The following is a 16,743-nucleotide window of genomic DNA, read 5'->3' on the forward strand; positions in this document are numbered from 1 at the left end:
ACTAAACTATACAAATAATGGGTCATATGAGCATATCTGTGCAGAGTGCAGAAAGAAGAGACAAATTCATATATCTGAACTTTTATGATCTGAAAACAGATTCTTTGCCAACAGTTTAAAAAATGTAGTAGTTATCTGGATTAGTGCACTCCTCGCCCCTCCAGTTTGCTTTGGGATTATTGTTCACTTATCCATAATGGAGTAGCTGGGTGCTGCTGTTTGCTTTCTGACATTTTGAAACATTTTGTATTAATATTTACATTGTGTCTTTACTTTTATTGATTTTGTTTCTGTTGCCTCCCAAGATCAAAATGGAGATCTGGATGTAGGGGGCAGTTGGGAAGCAGTAGCATATAAGGGCTACCAGTGGACTAGCCCTGGGCAATACCCAAGTTGAGGTGGTCACCAGAAAGTAGTGGGCGGGATCTGACCCTGCCATCCTTACTTTCTCTCCATCTGTACTTTCTCGCTTGATCCCTGCAGCAAGCAATGGCAGTGCAGGAGTATGGGTCAGTGAGTGAAAGGTGTTCTGAGAAATGTAGCTTTCATGAGTGGTAGCAGTTGGAAATCACTGCTGCTGAGGGTAGATGTCATCTCATTGCTTTGTGGATGAAAAATGACATTTTTCTGCCCACTTAACATGTCTCTGTGGCAGAAAAAAGAGGTGACATCTCACCTCAGCAGCAGCAGCAGGAACTTCTGCTGCTGCTTTTGTACCAGAGGAGCCAGAGCTCTGTAAAGAACATAGAGGAAGAGGACAGAGGGAGGACACAGTCCTGGCCAGGTATGCCTCTGTGGGAAAGCATGGTTGGGATTGGCCAGAGGGTTTGCTTGGAAGTGTTAGTCTGGGTGGGTGATGCTGGGAGGCTGGAAGAGGAAGGGAGTTGGGGGACACAGGTTTAGGGATGCTGTTAAGGGAATCCTATCTGTAGGTTTTGTCTCTTTATTGAAAGCTACTCTTAGCCTTTTTGGATAGGTTGGGATAAGTCTAATAAATTAGATGAATCTAATAAACAAGTATCTTGGTTATAAATATCACGATTTAGTATAGGGCAAATAAATATTATTGTATAGAAGCTGCAAAATCGCACAAAGACTCTGTAAAATGAAAGCGAGAATTCATCTTTTATTACTATAGATGAGTCACAGGTTGGCAGAGAGCCTACAAAAAGATCAGCAGTGGTGTATGTGTACCCCTTCCACCACAGACAGCACCATCGATTTATTAAAAGTAATGTCTCCTCCTATTCAGCGTTTGGCACTTTTAAAAAAGATTTAAGCCTCAAAGTTCAACTGTAAAAAAATAAAAAAAGCTTTTTGTTTTCACAGAAGTTGATGAAATTGGCAAAGCTTCCTTCTTTAAAACAATAATCGTATTCTTTTTAAATAATTCACGTCTGTCTGTATACTTACTTGGTAGTTCCTGTATTTTATGGGAAACTTGGCATGTCTAAAAGTATTGTTCAGCATAATGTGTTCAGCATAAATACTGATCACATGAATTAGAAATTAGAAATCCAAATGACTGGGACATTGGAAGACAAGCCACTGAATCTCCCCCTTTTTTTTTTTTTTTTTTTTTAAGGTAACCAGTGTATTTTTAAATAAAGTTTGGTTTGTTTTTTTTTTTGTTTTTTTAGCTGTCTACCAGCTGTGTAGCTAGCTGATATGTAAGACTGCAACATGCTTCCATTTTGCTTCCTAACTTCATTTTAAGTTCCATTAAAAAATCTTCCTTAAAATAAGGGGCTGTTCACTAAAATTTTCCCTAAAACTTGAGGTGAACTGGAGAGGCATGCCTTTTATCATGTTTGATTATAGCCTCCGGACCCTCTCTGGGACATTCTTAAAATACAGTGCCCAAAACTGGATCCAGTACTCTCAAGTAAGGGTTAATAAGCACTGAATAGAGCAGTACTGTTGTTACCTTTTTGTGTCCTGTGCACAATGCTTCCGTTAATGAAGTCCACAATTTGGGCAAACCTTGATTTTTGTGTCACCTTATTCTTTTTCTTATTATTTTATGTAAATACCTAAACTAGAAGCTGTATAAGGTCACTTCAATTAACCTTCGTCAATTTCTTTTTTTCATTTGTCATATTGAGGTTTCAACGTTTGCCCTTTTTTTTAGTGCACGCCTGACCAAGTGATATATTGCTTACCATGCATAAAGGCCTGTATGTACATGGGTGACCATCAGTAGAGTTAATTTCTTCTCTTGCTAAGGTAGTTTTCATTTTGGGACCCCTTTTCTGTATAGGAAAAAAACCCAGTTATCTATGCCTTCTTTTCAGAGTGTTTGCATAATGATGATCTCCTAAAGAGAGAGACTTTTTTTTCCATAGGATAGCTTCAAATATAGTTGCCAAAGTAAAGCATGCTAGTCTGTATGGCCCACTTTAGAACTGTTTTAAGGACTTGCCATACTCTTATCCTCTGATGTAGTAGCCGTGTTTAGGAAGTGCTTACTTTTTTTTTTTTTTGCTGCGAGTTCAGCCACTTTGTTCCCTCATGGAACTCTTGGTTTTGTAACATCTGGTTGTAGTAATTTGTTGTTCTTTAATTTGCCATTCACTTTCAACACTTCACTTCTCTTTAGTCTCTGACAATGTCTTAGGTTCTTTCTGATGATTGGAGGTGGGTATGTCCTAAGTCTTTTTGCTAGGCAGATTGACAAAAAAGTGTCTTGTAGTCTTGTAGTGAAATAGCAAGCTCTCCCTGTCTGCTATTGTCAGTCCTTGACTTCTGTCAATTACCTATTCACATATGGACAAAAAGGTATCTTGGAATTAAGTAAATACAGTATAAGGTTTTTTTCCCCGGTTGGCATGGGGGGAGGAACCCCCTCATCACATACAATGAAATGGTTATAAAACACATGGCCCATGTTGGCAAACATGCTGATGGGAACCTACCACAAGCATAGGTTAATGTAGCCCATCTGAGTAAGATATTCAGGGTGTGGAGAGCAAACAAAATCTATGGTCCTGAGGCTTGTACATAGGATTTGGGGAGCATCTGAAGCCCCAGACCAATGGATCTGGGAAGGAAGATTCTTCCTTCCAAGATAATGGTAGAGGTATGTAGACTTGACAATAGCTCTACTTAGTCGAATTTTGGAATTTGAGTATTGGACTTTACCCAATTGAATCTGGATTTTGCCCTTGAAATGAAATATATATCTGTATATTTTTCAAAGGAAGATATAGATATATATTTTTTCAAAGTTTGCACTAGGTTGCCAAAGTATGTTAAGGGACTCCTTGTGTTAAAACTTGCAGCAGTTTAAAAAAAAAAAAAAAAAAAGTAACATGTATCAATAGTGGATGAATAAAGTCTATGGGTACTATGCAGATTGCTACAGCTGTGTTCAATTTCAAGGTTTAATTTAAAATTTGCTCCTTACTTCCATGTGCTTAAGGGGAGCAGGGTCTGACAGTAAAGGGAGGGGGAAAGGGGTTGCCTGGGGAAAAAGTTGTGGGAGGAAGTAGAGAGCAAAGGGTTACTTGATTCCACAGATGTATTTTGCCTGCTGTAGCAGTGGGAGGGGGATCAATTCAAGGTAGACTTCCAATAATTAGGTTCTATATCTGGAAAATGATAAGGAATTTATATTTTTTCCATATATAGAAATCTAATTATTGGGAAATCGTCTTATAATTGCTGTGAGTCAATATGGTACTTATTTGAGGTAAGTTAATAGCTTGGTCTAATTTATTGTTCATTGTCTACTTAAAAGCCTTTTATTTGTTCTATCCTATCTACATAATCAGACATACACATGTATTAGATATATAAAGATTGTTTAAAAATTTTGTTTAACTTCCTCCAATTATCAGTGTGTGTATACACACATGCAAACATACATGTCAGTTGAACACAATGTTTTACTGATATATTCACAATTTTTTAAAGCAATTTGGAAGCCTACCAGTGTCTCGATCATTATAATAAAATAAATTCTAAATACTTATATATTTTGGTGTTTGCTTTTGGGGTTTTTTATCATGGAAAACCAGAGCTCCTCCTGCCCCCTTCACTCACTAAAATGTGGGTCCCACTGCTTTGTTGCATGCACACCCTTCCACCCCCAGACAGTCCCCAAGCCCTGGTCCTCAAACCCCCACTTACCTGTATCCAGCTGCTGGGGCTACTGCCACACGCTTTGCTGTATGCTGACCATGTGTACGTGTGTGCACAGATGCACGTGGTGCTCCCTGCCTCCAGTCACCCTCCCCCCTGCTCTCCCTAGCCCCAAGCAGTCCCTTTGCAGGCTGTAAAGCTGTCAGCCTGTAAGGGGAAATCCACAAGTTTCCTGCTGTTTCCTTTAGGGCTGGGCGAAGCTTCAGGTGCTGATTCAGTTTGATTCGGAGGAGATTTGGCCTGATTCAGCAGCCAAATCTCTTAATCTGAATCAAATTGGAAGACTAATAAAAAGGTCTGAATTGATTCAAGGCTCTCTGTATCAATTCAGAAAAGCTTTGGAGAGCTTTGGAGATTCAGGCAGTCCCTACTCACCATCACAGGGAGCTGGACCCTGACTCCAGGCTGATAAGTAGGGGACGGGGGGGTTGGCTGGAGGAGGGGAGAGGGAACCATGGGGGGACCTCTGCGAGGCCCCATCCCCTGCCTACTTCCACAGATCCCCTGAGCATCCCCCACCTGCTCTCCCAGTCACGTCAATGGCTGCCCCACTCAGATAGAAAATAAAATAAGCCCTGCATTCACCAGCTGCTGCCAGGTGGGGTGAGACAATTTCCACCACCCCACGCTGCGTGAGAGGCTCTGCTATGAGCCCAATCTCCTGCCCACTCTCCCAGCCTAAAGGATAACTGGTAAGCTAACTGGTTATCACTGCACTTACTGGTTAAACAATTGCTAAATCTTTTACATCCCTAAAATGTACCTGTTTGTTTTCCAACTTTTAAATTATCCTTTTTCTTCAAGAATAAGTTGAGAAAGAGAAGTGCTTTGTCATTTGCATTTGTCATTTGCCTTAGTAGATGGTAATATTTTTAACTGAGGACTTAAGTAAATTATGTACTATTTTGACAAAAAGAATGTTTAAATAAATATGCTTGTCTTGAGGTACTCTGGTACATGCCAACCTGTCTCCTTAGCCTCACCTTTCTTTTTCTGTCCATTCTTCTGCACTGTCCTGAGCCAGCCATGGCTTGCTGATGATTTATTTAGGCTTATATTCCACCCCATCCAGAAAGGCTCATACTGGTATACAATAACAGACAAAACCCACAAGATGAGATATTCCTCGTGTCTCAAACCATCTGTCTCCTTTTGCAACAGGTTTGATATCTGGCTTTTAATTCATAGCTTACCTGTTGGATCTTGCATTAGCTGACATAAAATAAAAATTTTAAACACACAAAATATGTTTTATTAAAAAATACAAAACCAAACTTTCTTTTTTTTGTTTATAATGGCTTGTAGCTTGTTATTTTAATGTAGCTTTATAACACTAATATTCTTTTGGTTTTGAAGATATAGTCTTAAAGAGTACATCTTCCTAGTCTTTTTCTTCAGGTTCTGATAAGCAGGAATAATGCTATACCTAGTTGAAACAATACATACCTTGAGGTTAGCAGTTGAGCAGTAGAAATAAAGAGTTTCTGGATGTCTCTTTCCTTGGCAGTTGCAATAGTGAAAGAGGAAGTGATTAGAACAGGTAAGAAAAAAGTAAGATCACTAGCTGCTAGAGCAGTACGCTTAAGCTGCTAGAGACTGTTTCAGCATAAAAAGTTCATAAGAATGGAGTAGGTGGCCAAGTCAGGAAACCCATTCCGTGCTTGGATGCCCGTTAGAGCTATCAGTAGACTTCAGTTTTCCTCCTAACTGTTGCTGTGCAGGCAAGGGGTACCATTGTATTGTGGGAACTTTTGTAATGAAAAAGCTTTGATGGATTTTCCAAGCAACAGTTGCCCAGTCATGGGGCTGCAAGGCAGTCTATTGAATGGCAACACAGGATTGTATTTACCACCTGGGCACATTGTAGTTTGATGTCTTTATTGGTATGTTTCAAAAGTGTTGTGGGCCTTACTACATGTCATTACTTGATTGTGCAACATGCTGTTTATATTTAGGCTCTTGTAGTTAAAGCTTTTTTTTTTCCTGGCATCCAAATGTTTCATTATGATGAAACTATAGCTTTGTGCTTGTGATAACAAACATGACTTAAAATCTTTTTATAACCAAGAACAAGATTTGTTTTTGTTTTCTAAAATCTTGATACTCAAATGTACAAAAAGGACATAGGGCAAAAGTCAGCTTTAAAAAAGCTGCTGTTTGTATTCTGCTTACTGTGTGCATGGCACTGCCAAGAACCAACGACTAATCCAAGAAAAGCTTAACAGGGAGCATTTTATGATCCTTCCATCCTTTCTGCAAGGAACTAATCTAGCTTTAATATGCTGTCAGATGAATTAAAATAATTCAAGTTGTTCCAGTTAGTTATGGGAGGTTTTCTTAAGTCCTCGATCCCTTGTGCCAAACTCTCTTCCCAGTTAATGGTTCTGTCCCCCGTATTTGATGCATATAATGTTGTTGAGACACAGGAGAGGGAAAAGAAACCCAAATGTGGTTTTTCAGGATTTCTAAAGTGTAGAAAATGAATTTAAGTTTTATGGTAAGAATCTGTCATAGTAAATTCTTACTGAAATTTTGTTAGGGCTCAGATGAGTATCTGAGAATATTTTAAGAGATGACAGATTTGCAGTTGAGTTTATGGAACTCGTTTTTAGTTTCAAAACTAGAAGCCTGAAAATTTGTGGCTTAGTCCTAGGATTCACACATTTTTCTTTTTTTTTTAAACTCAGAACTGTGAATATATTCATGTTAAGATTGTTCTTCTAAATGTTCTCTCATTATTACCAGGGGGTACATCTACATGTGCTATTAATGAGCAACAATAAACTCTGTTGCATCCCATGCCTGAGTTTATTGCTCCCAGATGCTGTATTTGAACCTGTACCCAAGACTGTGACACATGCTGTTAGGGGCCCTGAGGCTCAGCTTGCTAGTGCAGAGCTGCTCCAGCCTGGCTCGAAGTGCTGCAGAGGGGCTAGCTGAGGCATGAGAGTGCTCCAGTGCAGGGCTAGCTGGCAGGCAGCCTCCTCACTGAAGCACTCTTTTTGCCACAGCCAGCCCCATCAGTGTCTACATGGGCATTGCTGCGAAGTAAAAAAAAAAAAAAAAATCCACTGTAGGATAGTACTTGTGTTTACAAGTACTAAGCTGCGGCAGAGTTAATGGGCGTATCTACACCTGCATTACGGCGTTTTGCCTAATGTGCATTAAATTTAGTGCCTCCAATGTGACATAATAAACAAATGCATGTTAGGCTGCCTTAATGCGCAGTAACTAATGCACATGGTTTTTAAGTGATGCTTAATGCACAATAGCCTATTTTACTGTGCATTTGCTTAATAGAGCAATTTTTATGTGATGCTTTAATGTGCAGTAACATCAGCTACTGTGCATGTCTACATGTGTAGATGCATCCATTAGTTTCGTCCTAATAGCATTGCTTACTTAGGAACTAATTAGGCAACAGGAAGCAGAAAGCAGAGCAGCAGATCAGGTAGGAGAAGAGGATCCGAATGACACTGAGGGAGGGTGCAGGGATAATTTTGTGGGATGCCTGACAAAAAGATTGGCCTCCACCAGAGGTGACCTGAACAGGGTGCAGGGCCCGGGGCAAATCAGCCTGTGTGGGGCCCCGCTCCTGGACATGAGGAAACTGGCGGTGGATACGGGGGGTGCTGAGCAGCCTGATGTAAAGCCAGCGGCAGCACTCTGCCTGGGTCCACAGGACCGCCCAAAGCACAGGGCCCAGGGCAGTTGCCCCAGTTTGTCCCCCTTAGGTACAGCCCTGGCCCCCACTGGGCTAGTATGTAGCAACATGAGAAATGCTCTGTATTGGTTCAGACAGTAAGTCCATCTAGCCCAGTATCCTGTCTCTGAGTGCCCCAGAGTGCATGGTGGGAAGGAGGGGGAAGTGAACAGGGCATGTCCAGAATCTTCTACCCCCATTGCAGCTATCTATCTTTGCATTGCAACTTTCAGCATTCTGAGGCTTTAGGAGTTGTGATTCAAAGGCTAAATATGAAAGTTGCATTTTGTTGGGGGAAGGGTCCTGATAAAATTGTTTATTGAGACTTTTTGCACAAAATGAATATATTTTCAACTTCTCTACAGATGTCTAAATTCATGTACATATTGTAAAACGAAGCATGCCCGAGGAGACCTAGCAAGTTATCCAGTTGAAGAGCTAGTGGACAGAGCCAAACAGTCTTTTCAAGGTAAGGGACTTTCTGCTGTACCCAAGTCACTTTTGAAGTGTTCTACTCTCATAAGGAATTTCCATATAGATGATGGACATGGATGGCAGTAAGCTATTGAATTATTTGTATTCTGAGTATGTCAAAAGTGCATGTGCTGGTGCCTCTTTGACCCCCTCTACACATTACAAGTATCATGCAATTAATTGGTTAATTGTGCAGTTACCTTGAGACCAGCTACATGTGCAAAGTTGCTGTCATGCCATAAAAAAATCCAACCAGCTATAAAGTTAGACCTCAAAAATCTATATGTACTTTATAGCTGGTTCTGTTGAGCTTTAATTTGCATGTGTAGCAGAGTCTCCTAAGCAACTGGGAGTCCCATCATCCACCTGAGGCTGGGAGACCAGCTGGGTCCCAGCACCTGTGGGTTGCATCTGTGATCTCCCAGCCTCAGCAGTGCATGCAGCCCCCAGGGTTGGGAGATCATGGCTGCCACGGGGCTGGCAGGGCATGCAAAGAGTTATAATGCTATCAGGGGTACAGCAGCTGTGATCTCCCAGCCCTGGAGGTTTCACACCCGACCCCCAGGCTAAGAGATCACAGCAGCTGCCATTTTCCAGCAATGAGGGTTTCACACATCCCCAATGCTGGGAGTTCTCAGAATCAGGCTCCTTGGCTCTGGCAATAAGGCACAATGGAATCTAATTCATGATTGTGTGGATTGTGCATTAGGTTCTATTGCGCCCTTTACCTGCACTTATAGAGGGGCCCTCTAATTCTGTTCTAGTGTTAGTGTGTTATGCACCTGTTCTGTGGCAATATTAGCTTCCAAAAGAAGTACAGCTATTTAGTGGGTATAAATTGTATCCATAATAACTCCCATCTCAGGATTTATTAATGATGGGGACCTTTACTTCAGAATATTTTTTGCTTTTATTTTAAAAAGAAGTAGAGGAGAAACATTTTTGCTTTCAGACCCTTTTCGTGGAGAGTAACAATTGTTAACGTACTAAAACAGGTTTTATGGATTGTTAATCCTTCCCTTTGTGTATTTTGACACAGCGATTCAATTATTTTACATAAAAATCCGGTTCCTGTATGCCAAAAGAAAAAAAAAATTGTTAAAGCTTCATTACAGTCTTTAAAATTTTGTAGTTTTAAAATGCAGTGCTTTTCTGCCAAATTGGTTCTTTTTAGTTCCTCTAAGATGTGTCCATCAGTGACAGAGTTTAAGGATTTATTCTAAAGTAATTAAGACCTAGTGTTTCTTTTGTAGGAGAGAGTGAATGATTTGTATGTTTTAACCTCAGTGGAAAAAATGTAATAGTGTCATTTCATATATTGTTGGATTTCTGAGCATTTAATTAGAATCTCTTATATGCCACCATTTTTTAGGGTCTCTGTCTTTCCAAAACTCATATGCTTGTTTGGGAAGTGTTACAGTCTGTGTAAAAATACTAATGCTTAGAGTTTGTCTTGGAGTACATACTTCACTTTCCCCTTCCTACATGGTAGCTGATATACAAATATTGTACCAATATAATTTTTGGTGTAACCTGACTAAATTCATTGTTGTTGTTCCAGAGATAAATTTACTTACTATGTTAAAGTAGTTTAACTATTGTAGAATAAACCGAGGTAATTCAGATTGAAGGGCTTCTCTTTACATGTGCCAATCATACTTTTGCACCTAGATATAGCATCAAATATAGCTTGCGATATCAAAAGGTTTTTCAGACACCTGCAATATATAAGCACAAAAAATATGGATTATGCTTAATACATAATTCATACTTAGTTATGAATATCTTGGTGTTTAATTGGACCAGAATATAAAAGTTCTTACTTCTGTGAAATAAAAATTGAAACATGGACATAAGTTTCTAGGGTCTGGCTATAAATCATAAATGGATGCTTTAGGAATTACTAGACCACAACACTTAAGCTAAGTATAGACATTTAGAAAGCTAGAGGCAGAATTAATCAAACCATTCCGGGTTTCTCTAAGATGAGAAGAATAGATCAGGAATGAACAGAACATACATTCTCCCATCAGGGGATGGGGATGAACGGGGACTGGGATGCCTGCATTGGCTCAGGCCAGCAGGCTGGGGGCACTCCTACATGCTTCCCAGTATGTTGAACACTGCTGAAGGCATCTGATCAGCAGACCATGTCTGATTGGCTGCTGGGTGCACTCCCCCAACCCCCTGCTGTTAGTTCTGAGGGGGGGAGGGGAGAACACAGAATCTCTCCCCAGCCCCTCCTCCCTCAGCTGCCAGTGGTGGCCAGGAGGGCAGAAGGAGAGAAGAAAGTAGAGGCCCCCCACCTGGCCCCTTCTGACCCAGACAGAAATGCTGGGGGGGGGTATGTGACAGGTTTTTTCCTCTCTCCTGCAGACTAGCTCAGCACAGTTTCATTCTCTAGCCCCACTGCCTGCCAGATGAGAGGGGCTGGGGTGGGGGGAAGAGGAGACAGCAGAGGTGCCTCCTGACCACCCCCCCCCAGACCCAACCACAGCTGCCGGGGGGGGGCATATAGCAGGGGCTTTCTCCCTTCCTCCATTGACTGGCCCAGTACAGAGTGAAGTTGCCCCTGCCTGGCTGGTGGCCTCTGCTTTTCCCCCTTCCCCATCCCACCCCCCTCCAAGGTAGCATCTTGCAGGGGGTTGGGTTGTGCAGTCTGGCCCATCCAGTCAGCCAACCCAGCCAGGCAGGGGCAGCAGCAGTAGCAGTGGGGGGAAAAGGCCCTTCCACCATTTTTAAACCAATCTATGTGTGGTAAACTTTCAGTGGTGATGTATAGGGAGTGCACAGGGGTGCACGTGCAACCCCTGAGAGCACCGGTGCACCCCTGACCAGATGTGCTCACCACTCAGCCCCACCCCCGGTTGGCGAGACTGGCTGCTGACTGGTCACTGGGGGGGCACATGCCTCCCACCCCCTCGACTAAGGTGGCACCAGTTGCCCATGTAAACTTCTGTTCTCTTACAGGTTGTGACCAGTTTCTGATCATTTATACCAGTTTTTGTAATTTCTGTACCTAGCCTTAAACACACTTATACAGAACCAGGAATGCTTTTTTCAGTTGAGGCCTGAGCTTGACATTTTTCTTTCAGGTTAAATGTTGTTAAGAAGGAAATCCTCTTCTATATGTATTAAATATAGTGCTCTTGTGAGCTAAACAGTCTCTTTCATCCAGTTCTCTATGAACTCTCTTGTTAAATGTAACTATAAGATTTCATTTATTTCTGTGCGTTTCCCCCCTCCTTCCCTCCCATCTATGCATATACCTTCATAGAATATTGTAGCAACTAATGTTTAACTGCTGTTTTTAATGCTGTACCATTAGCTAGTGTAGTAAATTATGCAGTGTCCAGTGCTGACTATTGCACCAACCAAGATATTTATGTCCCTGTTGTATATATGCATGCATCTATTGTTTTACAATCTCAGGTACCAACTTGTATGCAAATACTGTTAAAAACATATTCTTTGCTGGACGAATGTAGTTTTTCTCTAGTTACAGTAGTTAACTCCAGTTAGAGAAGTGAGTTTTTGGAGGTAATTGGTTTAAGTAACAAGGAAATATGAAATTTCCATTCAGGATAATCTGCTTTGAACCTGGTCTTTAATACAATTCAAGAACAACTGTCGCTTAGCTTGCCTTTCATCAATATTTAATAATATGAACCTACATTTGATGTTTTAAGACTGTACTTTTTTATCCTTTCTTTCAGTTTGCATTAAATAAAATGTAAAATGTATCCAATTTAGCTGTATTTATTATTATTCATATCACAGTACCATTCAGTTATCTCTGTTGAAATTTTATGAACTAATTTGAAGCAAGGTTCAATAAGTACATATAAGAAATCAAAGGAGAGAGCATGTAAGTAATGAAGATAATTTTACATCATCATGTCATTGGTTAAGATTATTAATTATGAATCTGGATTTTTATGTCAGCTTGATGTGGTTGATTTTGATATGCAATGCGACTACACAAATATGAGAAGCCAGATTATGTAATATTGCTCTCTCTGCCTAATGCTGGCCATTACAGAGAAGTATTTTGAATATCAACTATCGCACATTTGGATTACAAATGGAGTAGGAATAAACCATGGGGGTACTGAAGCAATTATTCCTCTAAACATTGGCTCCCTAAAATATTCTTATTTCTTGAAGAAAAATTTGTTTTTAGTTTGGTGTTTGAAACTTTTTTTTTTAAGGATTTTGTGAAGTCCTTCACAGCAGCCCTGCCCAGAGTGCTCAAAAGCCACCCCCTCTCCACCCCCCCCAGGCTTGCAAAAGGCATTCAGGAACACCTGAAAGACAAAAAGGAGGTTTACAGCCAGTGGAAGGGAGGGGCTATTACCCAGGAGGAGTATACCTCCATCGCTCGGGTCTGTAGGGTGGCTGTTAGGAAAGATAAAGCAGATATGGAACTAGGGCTTGCATCAAGGATCAGGGACAACAAGAAATCCTTTTTTAAATACATAGGGAGTATGAAGAAGGCACTGGGTAATGTGAGGCCCCTGCGGGGTACGCTGGGCAATCCGGTGGTTTCACCGAAGGAAAAGGCAGACCTTTTAAACAAATTCTTTGCCTCCATTTTTTTTGTGCAGGTACAGGGACATCGCCCCCACCGGGATTCAGGATGGACTCAGGAGAGACTCTGCCAGGCCTAGAGTCAGGGAGGACTGAGGGAGCTTCTGGAGGGGCTGGATGTGTTCAAATCAGCAGCTCCAGACACTCTCCACCCCAGTGTGCAGAGGGAATTGGCAGGGGTCATCACAGGCCCCCTGGCATAGCTTTATGAGCATTTGTAGTGCTCTGGCCAGGTGTCAGAAGACTGGAAGAAGGCCAGTGTGGTCCCCATTTTCAAAAAAGGGTGGAGAGAGGACCTGGGCAGCTATAGGTCCGTTAGTCTTTCTAGATCCTAGGGAAGCTCTTTGAGAAAATTATCCAGGAGCACATCTGTGAAGGACCAGCAGGGGGATGATGCTCAGGGGCAACCAGCATGGGTACATTAGGGTAGGTCCTGTCAGACCAACCTGATTTCCTTCCACGAACAGGTCACAAAATCACTGGATGTGGGTGTCACGGTAGATGTGGTCTTTCTGGACTTCAAGAAAGCCTTTGACATTGTCTCCCACCCCATTCTCATTAAAAAACTAGGTAACTAGTTTTAATGTGGCATTGATACCTACACAGTCAGATGGATCGCAAATTGGCTGAGTGGTCACACCCAGAGAGTGGTGGTGGATGGGTCATATTCAGCCTGGAGGGATGTGGGCAGTGGAGTTCCCCAGGGCTCAGTCCTTGGGCCTTGGGTACTGTTCAATTTGTTTATTAGCGACTTGGATGAGGGGGTGAAAAGCACCCTGTTCAAATTTGCTGACAACACCAAGATTTGAGGTGAAGTGCTAGAAAGGAGGGACAGGGGTGGACGAATGAAAATAGGGTGGGATTCAATACTGACAAGTGCAGGGTACTGCACTCGGGCAGTAAGAATCAGCGGCATACCTATAAGCCGGGGAACTTCCTTCTCGTATGCATAGTGACAGAAAGGGATCTTGGAGTCATGATCGATTCCAAAATGAACATGGGCTGCCAATGTGAGGATGTGGTCAGTAAAGCTAACCGTACATTTTCATGTATCCACAGATGCATCATGAGCAGGGCCAAGGAGGGGATCCTCCCCCTCTATGCGACACTGGTCAGGCCACAGTTGCAGTACTGCGTCCAGTTCTGGGTGCCGCACTTTAGGTGGGACGTGGCCAGCATCAAGAGGGTCCAGAGAAGGGCCACTTGCATGATTTGGGGACAGCAGGGCACACCCTATGAGGAGAGGCTACAGGACCTGAACCTGTTCAGCCTTCTCATGAGAAGGCAGAGAGGGGACCTGGTGGCCGTCTATAAATTTCCCATTTCCTGCTGGACCCCCGGTAGAGAACCTGCTCGTCCGAGCACCTCCTGGAGTAACAAGGAATAACAGCTATAAGTTGTTTGGGAGTAGGTTCAGGCTGGACATCAGGAAGTAATACTTCACAGTCAGGGCGGCTGGGATCTGGAACCAACTTCCAAGGGAAGTGGTGCTGGCTTCTACCTTGGGGGTCTTTAAGAGGAGGCTTGATAATTACCTAGCTCGGGTCATACAAGCTGAAACCTACCAGGAGGCATAAAAGCCCAGTATCTATTCCTGCCCAGGGCAGGGGATTGGATTTAATGATCTACTTAGGTCCCTTCTGACCCTATATCTATGAATCTATGAGTTCTCTTGGGCTAAATAACCAGTCAAAAACCCTGAGGCTGAACCAAGTGTGACAAGGGAGACTTCTGGGCCCGATGATGGCTCCGGCCCACTCCTGTCTCTAAGCAAACCACCCTTCTTGCTTTCCTGCCGCACCTTGTTGTTAAATAATTAGGATGCTAAATAGGTGGGAGGCTGCCCTTCAAGTGTCCCAGTTGTAATGGGCCATGTTTACATATTCCAACCACCCCTTACGTGTCTCATGCCTCGCAGATATTAATGCTGTTATAGTAGACCGCTCTGGCTCACAGGAGAGCTGAATCCAGACCTTCGTAAGATCTCTAGCATACTGCTTCTCTCCCACAAGGGCCTCCTTCACTCAGCCCTGGAGGCTGCATACCCAGTGCCCTACTTCCGTGGAAGTCATTAGGCTTGTTCTCTCCCACTTCAAGCAGTCATTGCCCAGTCTATTGAGCCTTTCCCACAGCCCTCATCTGAGATCTGAGTGGCAGCTGCCTGATTCATTCACTCTCACTACTTAAGCAGCCCTAGCCCAGTTTATTGGGCCACTCACCAGGCCCTCATAGATTTTAGGGTCAAAAGGGACCTATTAGATCACTGAATCTGACCCCCTGCCCTGGGCAGGAAAGAGTGCTGGGTTCAGATGACCTGAGCCAGGTGTTTGTCCAATGTTCTATTAAATGCCCCCAAGGAAGGTGACAACACCACCCCCTTGGAAGCATGTTCCGTATTTTGGCAGCCCTCACTGTAAAGAATTTTTTCCTGATGTTCAATCTAAATTTGCTCTCAGTTGGTGGCCATTGTTTCTAGTTACCCCGATGGGCACCCTGTTAAACATCATATCCCCTATTTCCTGCTGTCACCCACTGATGAGTTTGTAGATGGCCACAAGATCACCTCACAGCCTTCTCATGCAGAGGCTGAAGAGATTCAGGTCCCTTGATCGGTCTTCAGAGGGTTTTTTCTGTATGCCTTTAACCAGATGAGTGGCCCTCCTCTGAACCCTTTCCAGGTTATCTACATCCCTCCTGAAGTGCAGCTCCCAAAACTGGATGCAGTACTCCAGCTGTGGTCTGACCAATGTTGTATAGAGAGGAAGTGTCACCTCCCTAGACCTGTTTGTGATGCACCTACTTATGCAAGAAAGCATGCAAATTAGCTTTACTTATTATCTCATCACACTAGTAACTCGTGTTCATTTTGGAGTTGACTACGACTCCGCAATCCCTTTCTGCAGTTGTGCTACTTAGAATGGTACCTCCCAGGCTATCGGGGTGTTGATGATTCTTCCTCCTTAGGTGCAACACATGGCACTTAGCTTTGTTAAACTGCATTCTATTGTGTTCTGCCCATTTCCCCAGCCTGTCAAAATCCACCTGGATTTGCTCCCTGCCCTCTAGTTTGTTTACCTCCCCCCCATAGTTTGGTCTCATGTGCAAACTTGGACCGAGTGCTTTCTATTCCCTCATCCAAGTTACTAATGAAGGTATTGACAGAGCCTTGCGGGACTCTGCTGCCCACATTTCTCCAAGTAGAAACTGACCTGCCCACCACCATTCTCTGGGTGCATCCCATAAGCCAATTTTCTACCCACTGGACTGTGTAATAATCTACACTGCAACTGTTTGTTTATCAGAATTGGGTGTGACACTGTCAGAGGCCTTTTAAAATGTAAGTAAATAACATCTACATTTATTCCTTCAGCTAAACATTTTGTCACCCATCATAAAAAGAAACCAGGTTACACAGAATCTGTCTGCTATGAACACATGCTGGTTGCCCTGTTAGCATTATTTTACCCATTGGTCCCCCACAAATGTGATTCTTAACAATTTTCTCAAAGGTCTTGCCAAGGATAGAGGTGAGGCTAACCAGCCAATAGTTACCTGGTTCCTTCTTCCTCCTCTTCTTGAAAATAGAGCGCACATTGGCCCTTTTCCAATCCTCTGGGACCTGTCCTGAGCACCATGAGTGCTCAAACAGTTGCGCCAGTGGATCCGCTATGACTCCAGCTAATTCCCTAAGTACCCTGGGTTGAAGATCATTAGGGCCTGTTGACTTAAATACATCCAACCCCTCCAGGTGCTCCTTTACTAGGTCAGCACTAGCAGTTGGTGGGTTGGTATCTATCTTGCGCTTACCTAAAGTCCCATTGGGATGCATACTC

The 16,743-nt window shown here is 42.8% G+C and overlaps 1 protein-coding gene across 1 annotated transcript in view; it reads left to right on the forward strand.

Annotated features, from left to right (window-relative positions):
* The window catches only part of CDKAL1 (CDKAL1 threonylcarbamoyladenosine tRNA methylthiotransferase), a 673,650-nt gene that overhangs the window by 298,268 nt on the left and 358,639 nt on the right, over positions 1 to 16,743 (forward strand). Inside the window, exon 9 of the mRNA XM_090039422.1 lies at positions 8,212 to 8,315. Coding sequence (XP_089895548.1) covers positions 8,212 to 8,315 — 104 coding nt within the window. The remainder of the gene's footprint in view (positions 1 to 8,211; positions 8,316 to 16,743) is intronic.

Source organism: Crocodylus siamensis, chromosome 3 (genome assembly GCF_052110815.1).
Source record: "Crocodylus siamensis isolate JL-2025a chromosome 3, ASM5211081v1, whole genome shotgun sequence".
NCBI lineage: Eukaryota > Metazoa > Chordata > Crocodylia > Crocodylidae > Crocodylus > Crocodylus siamensis.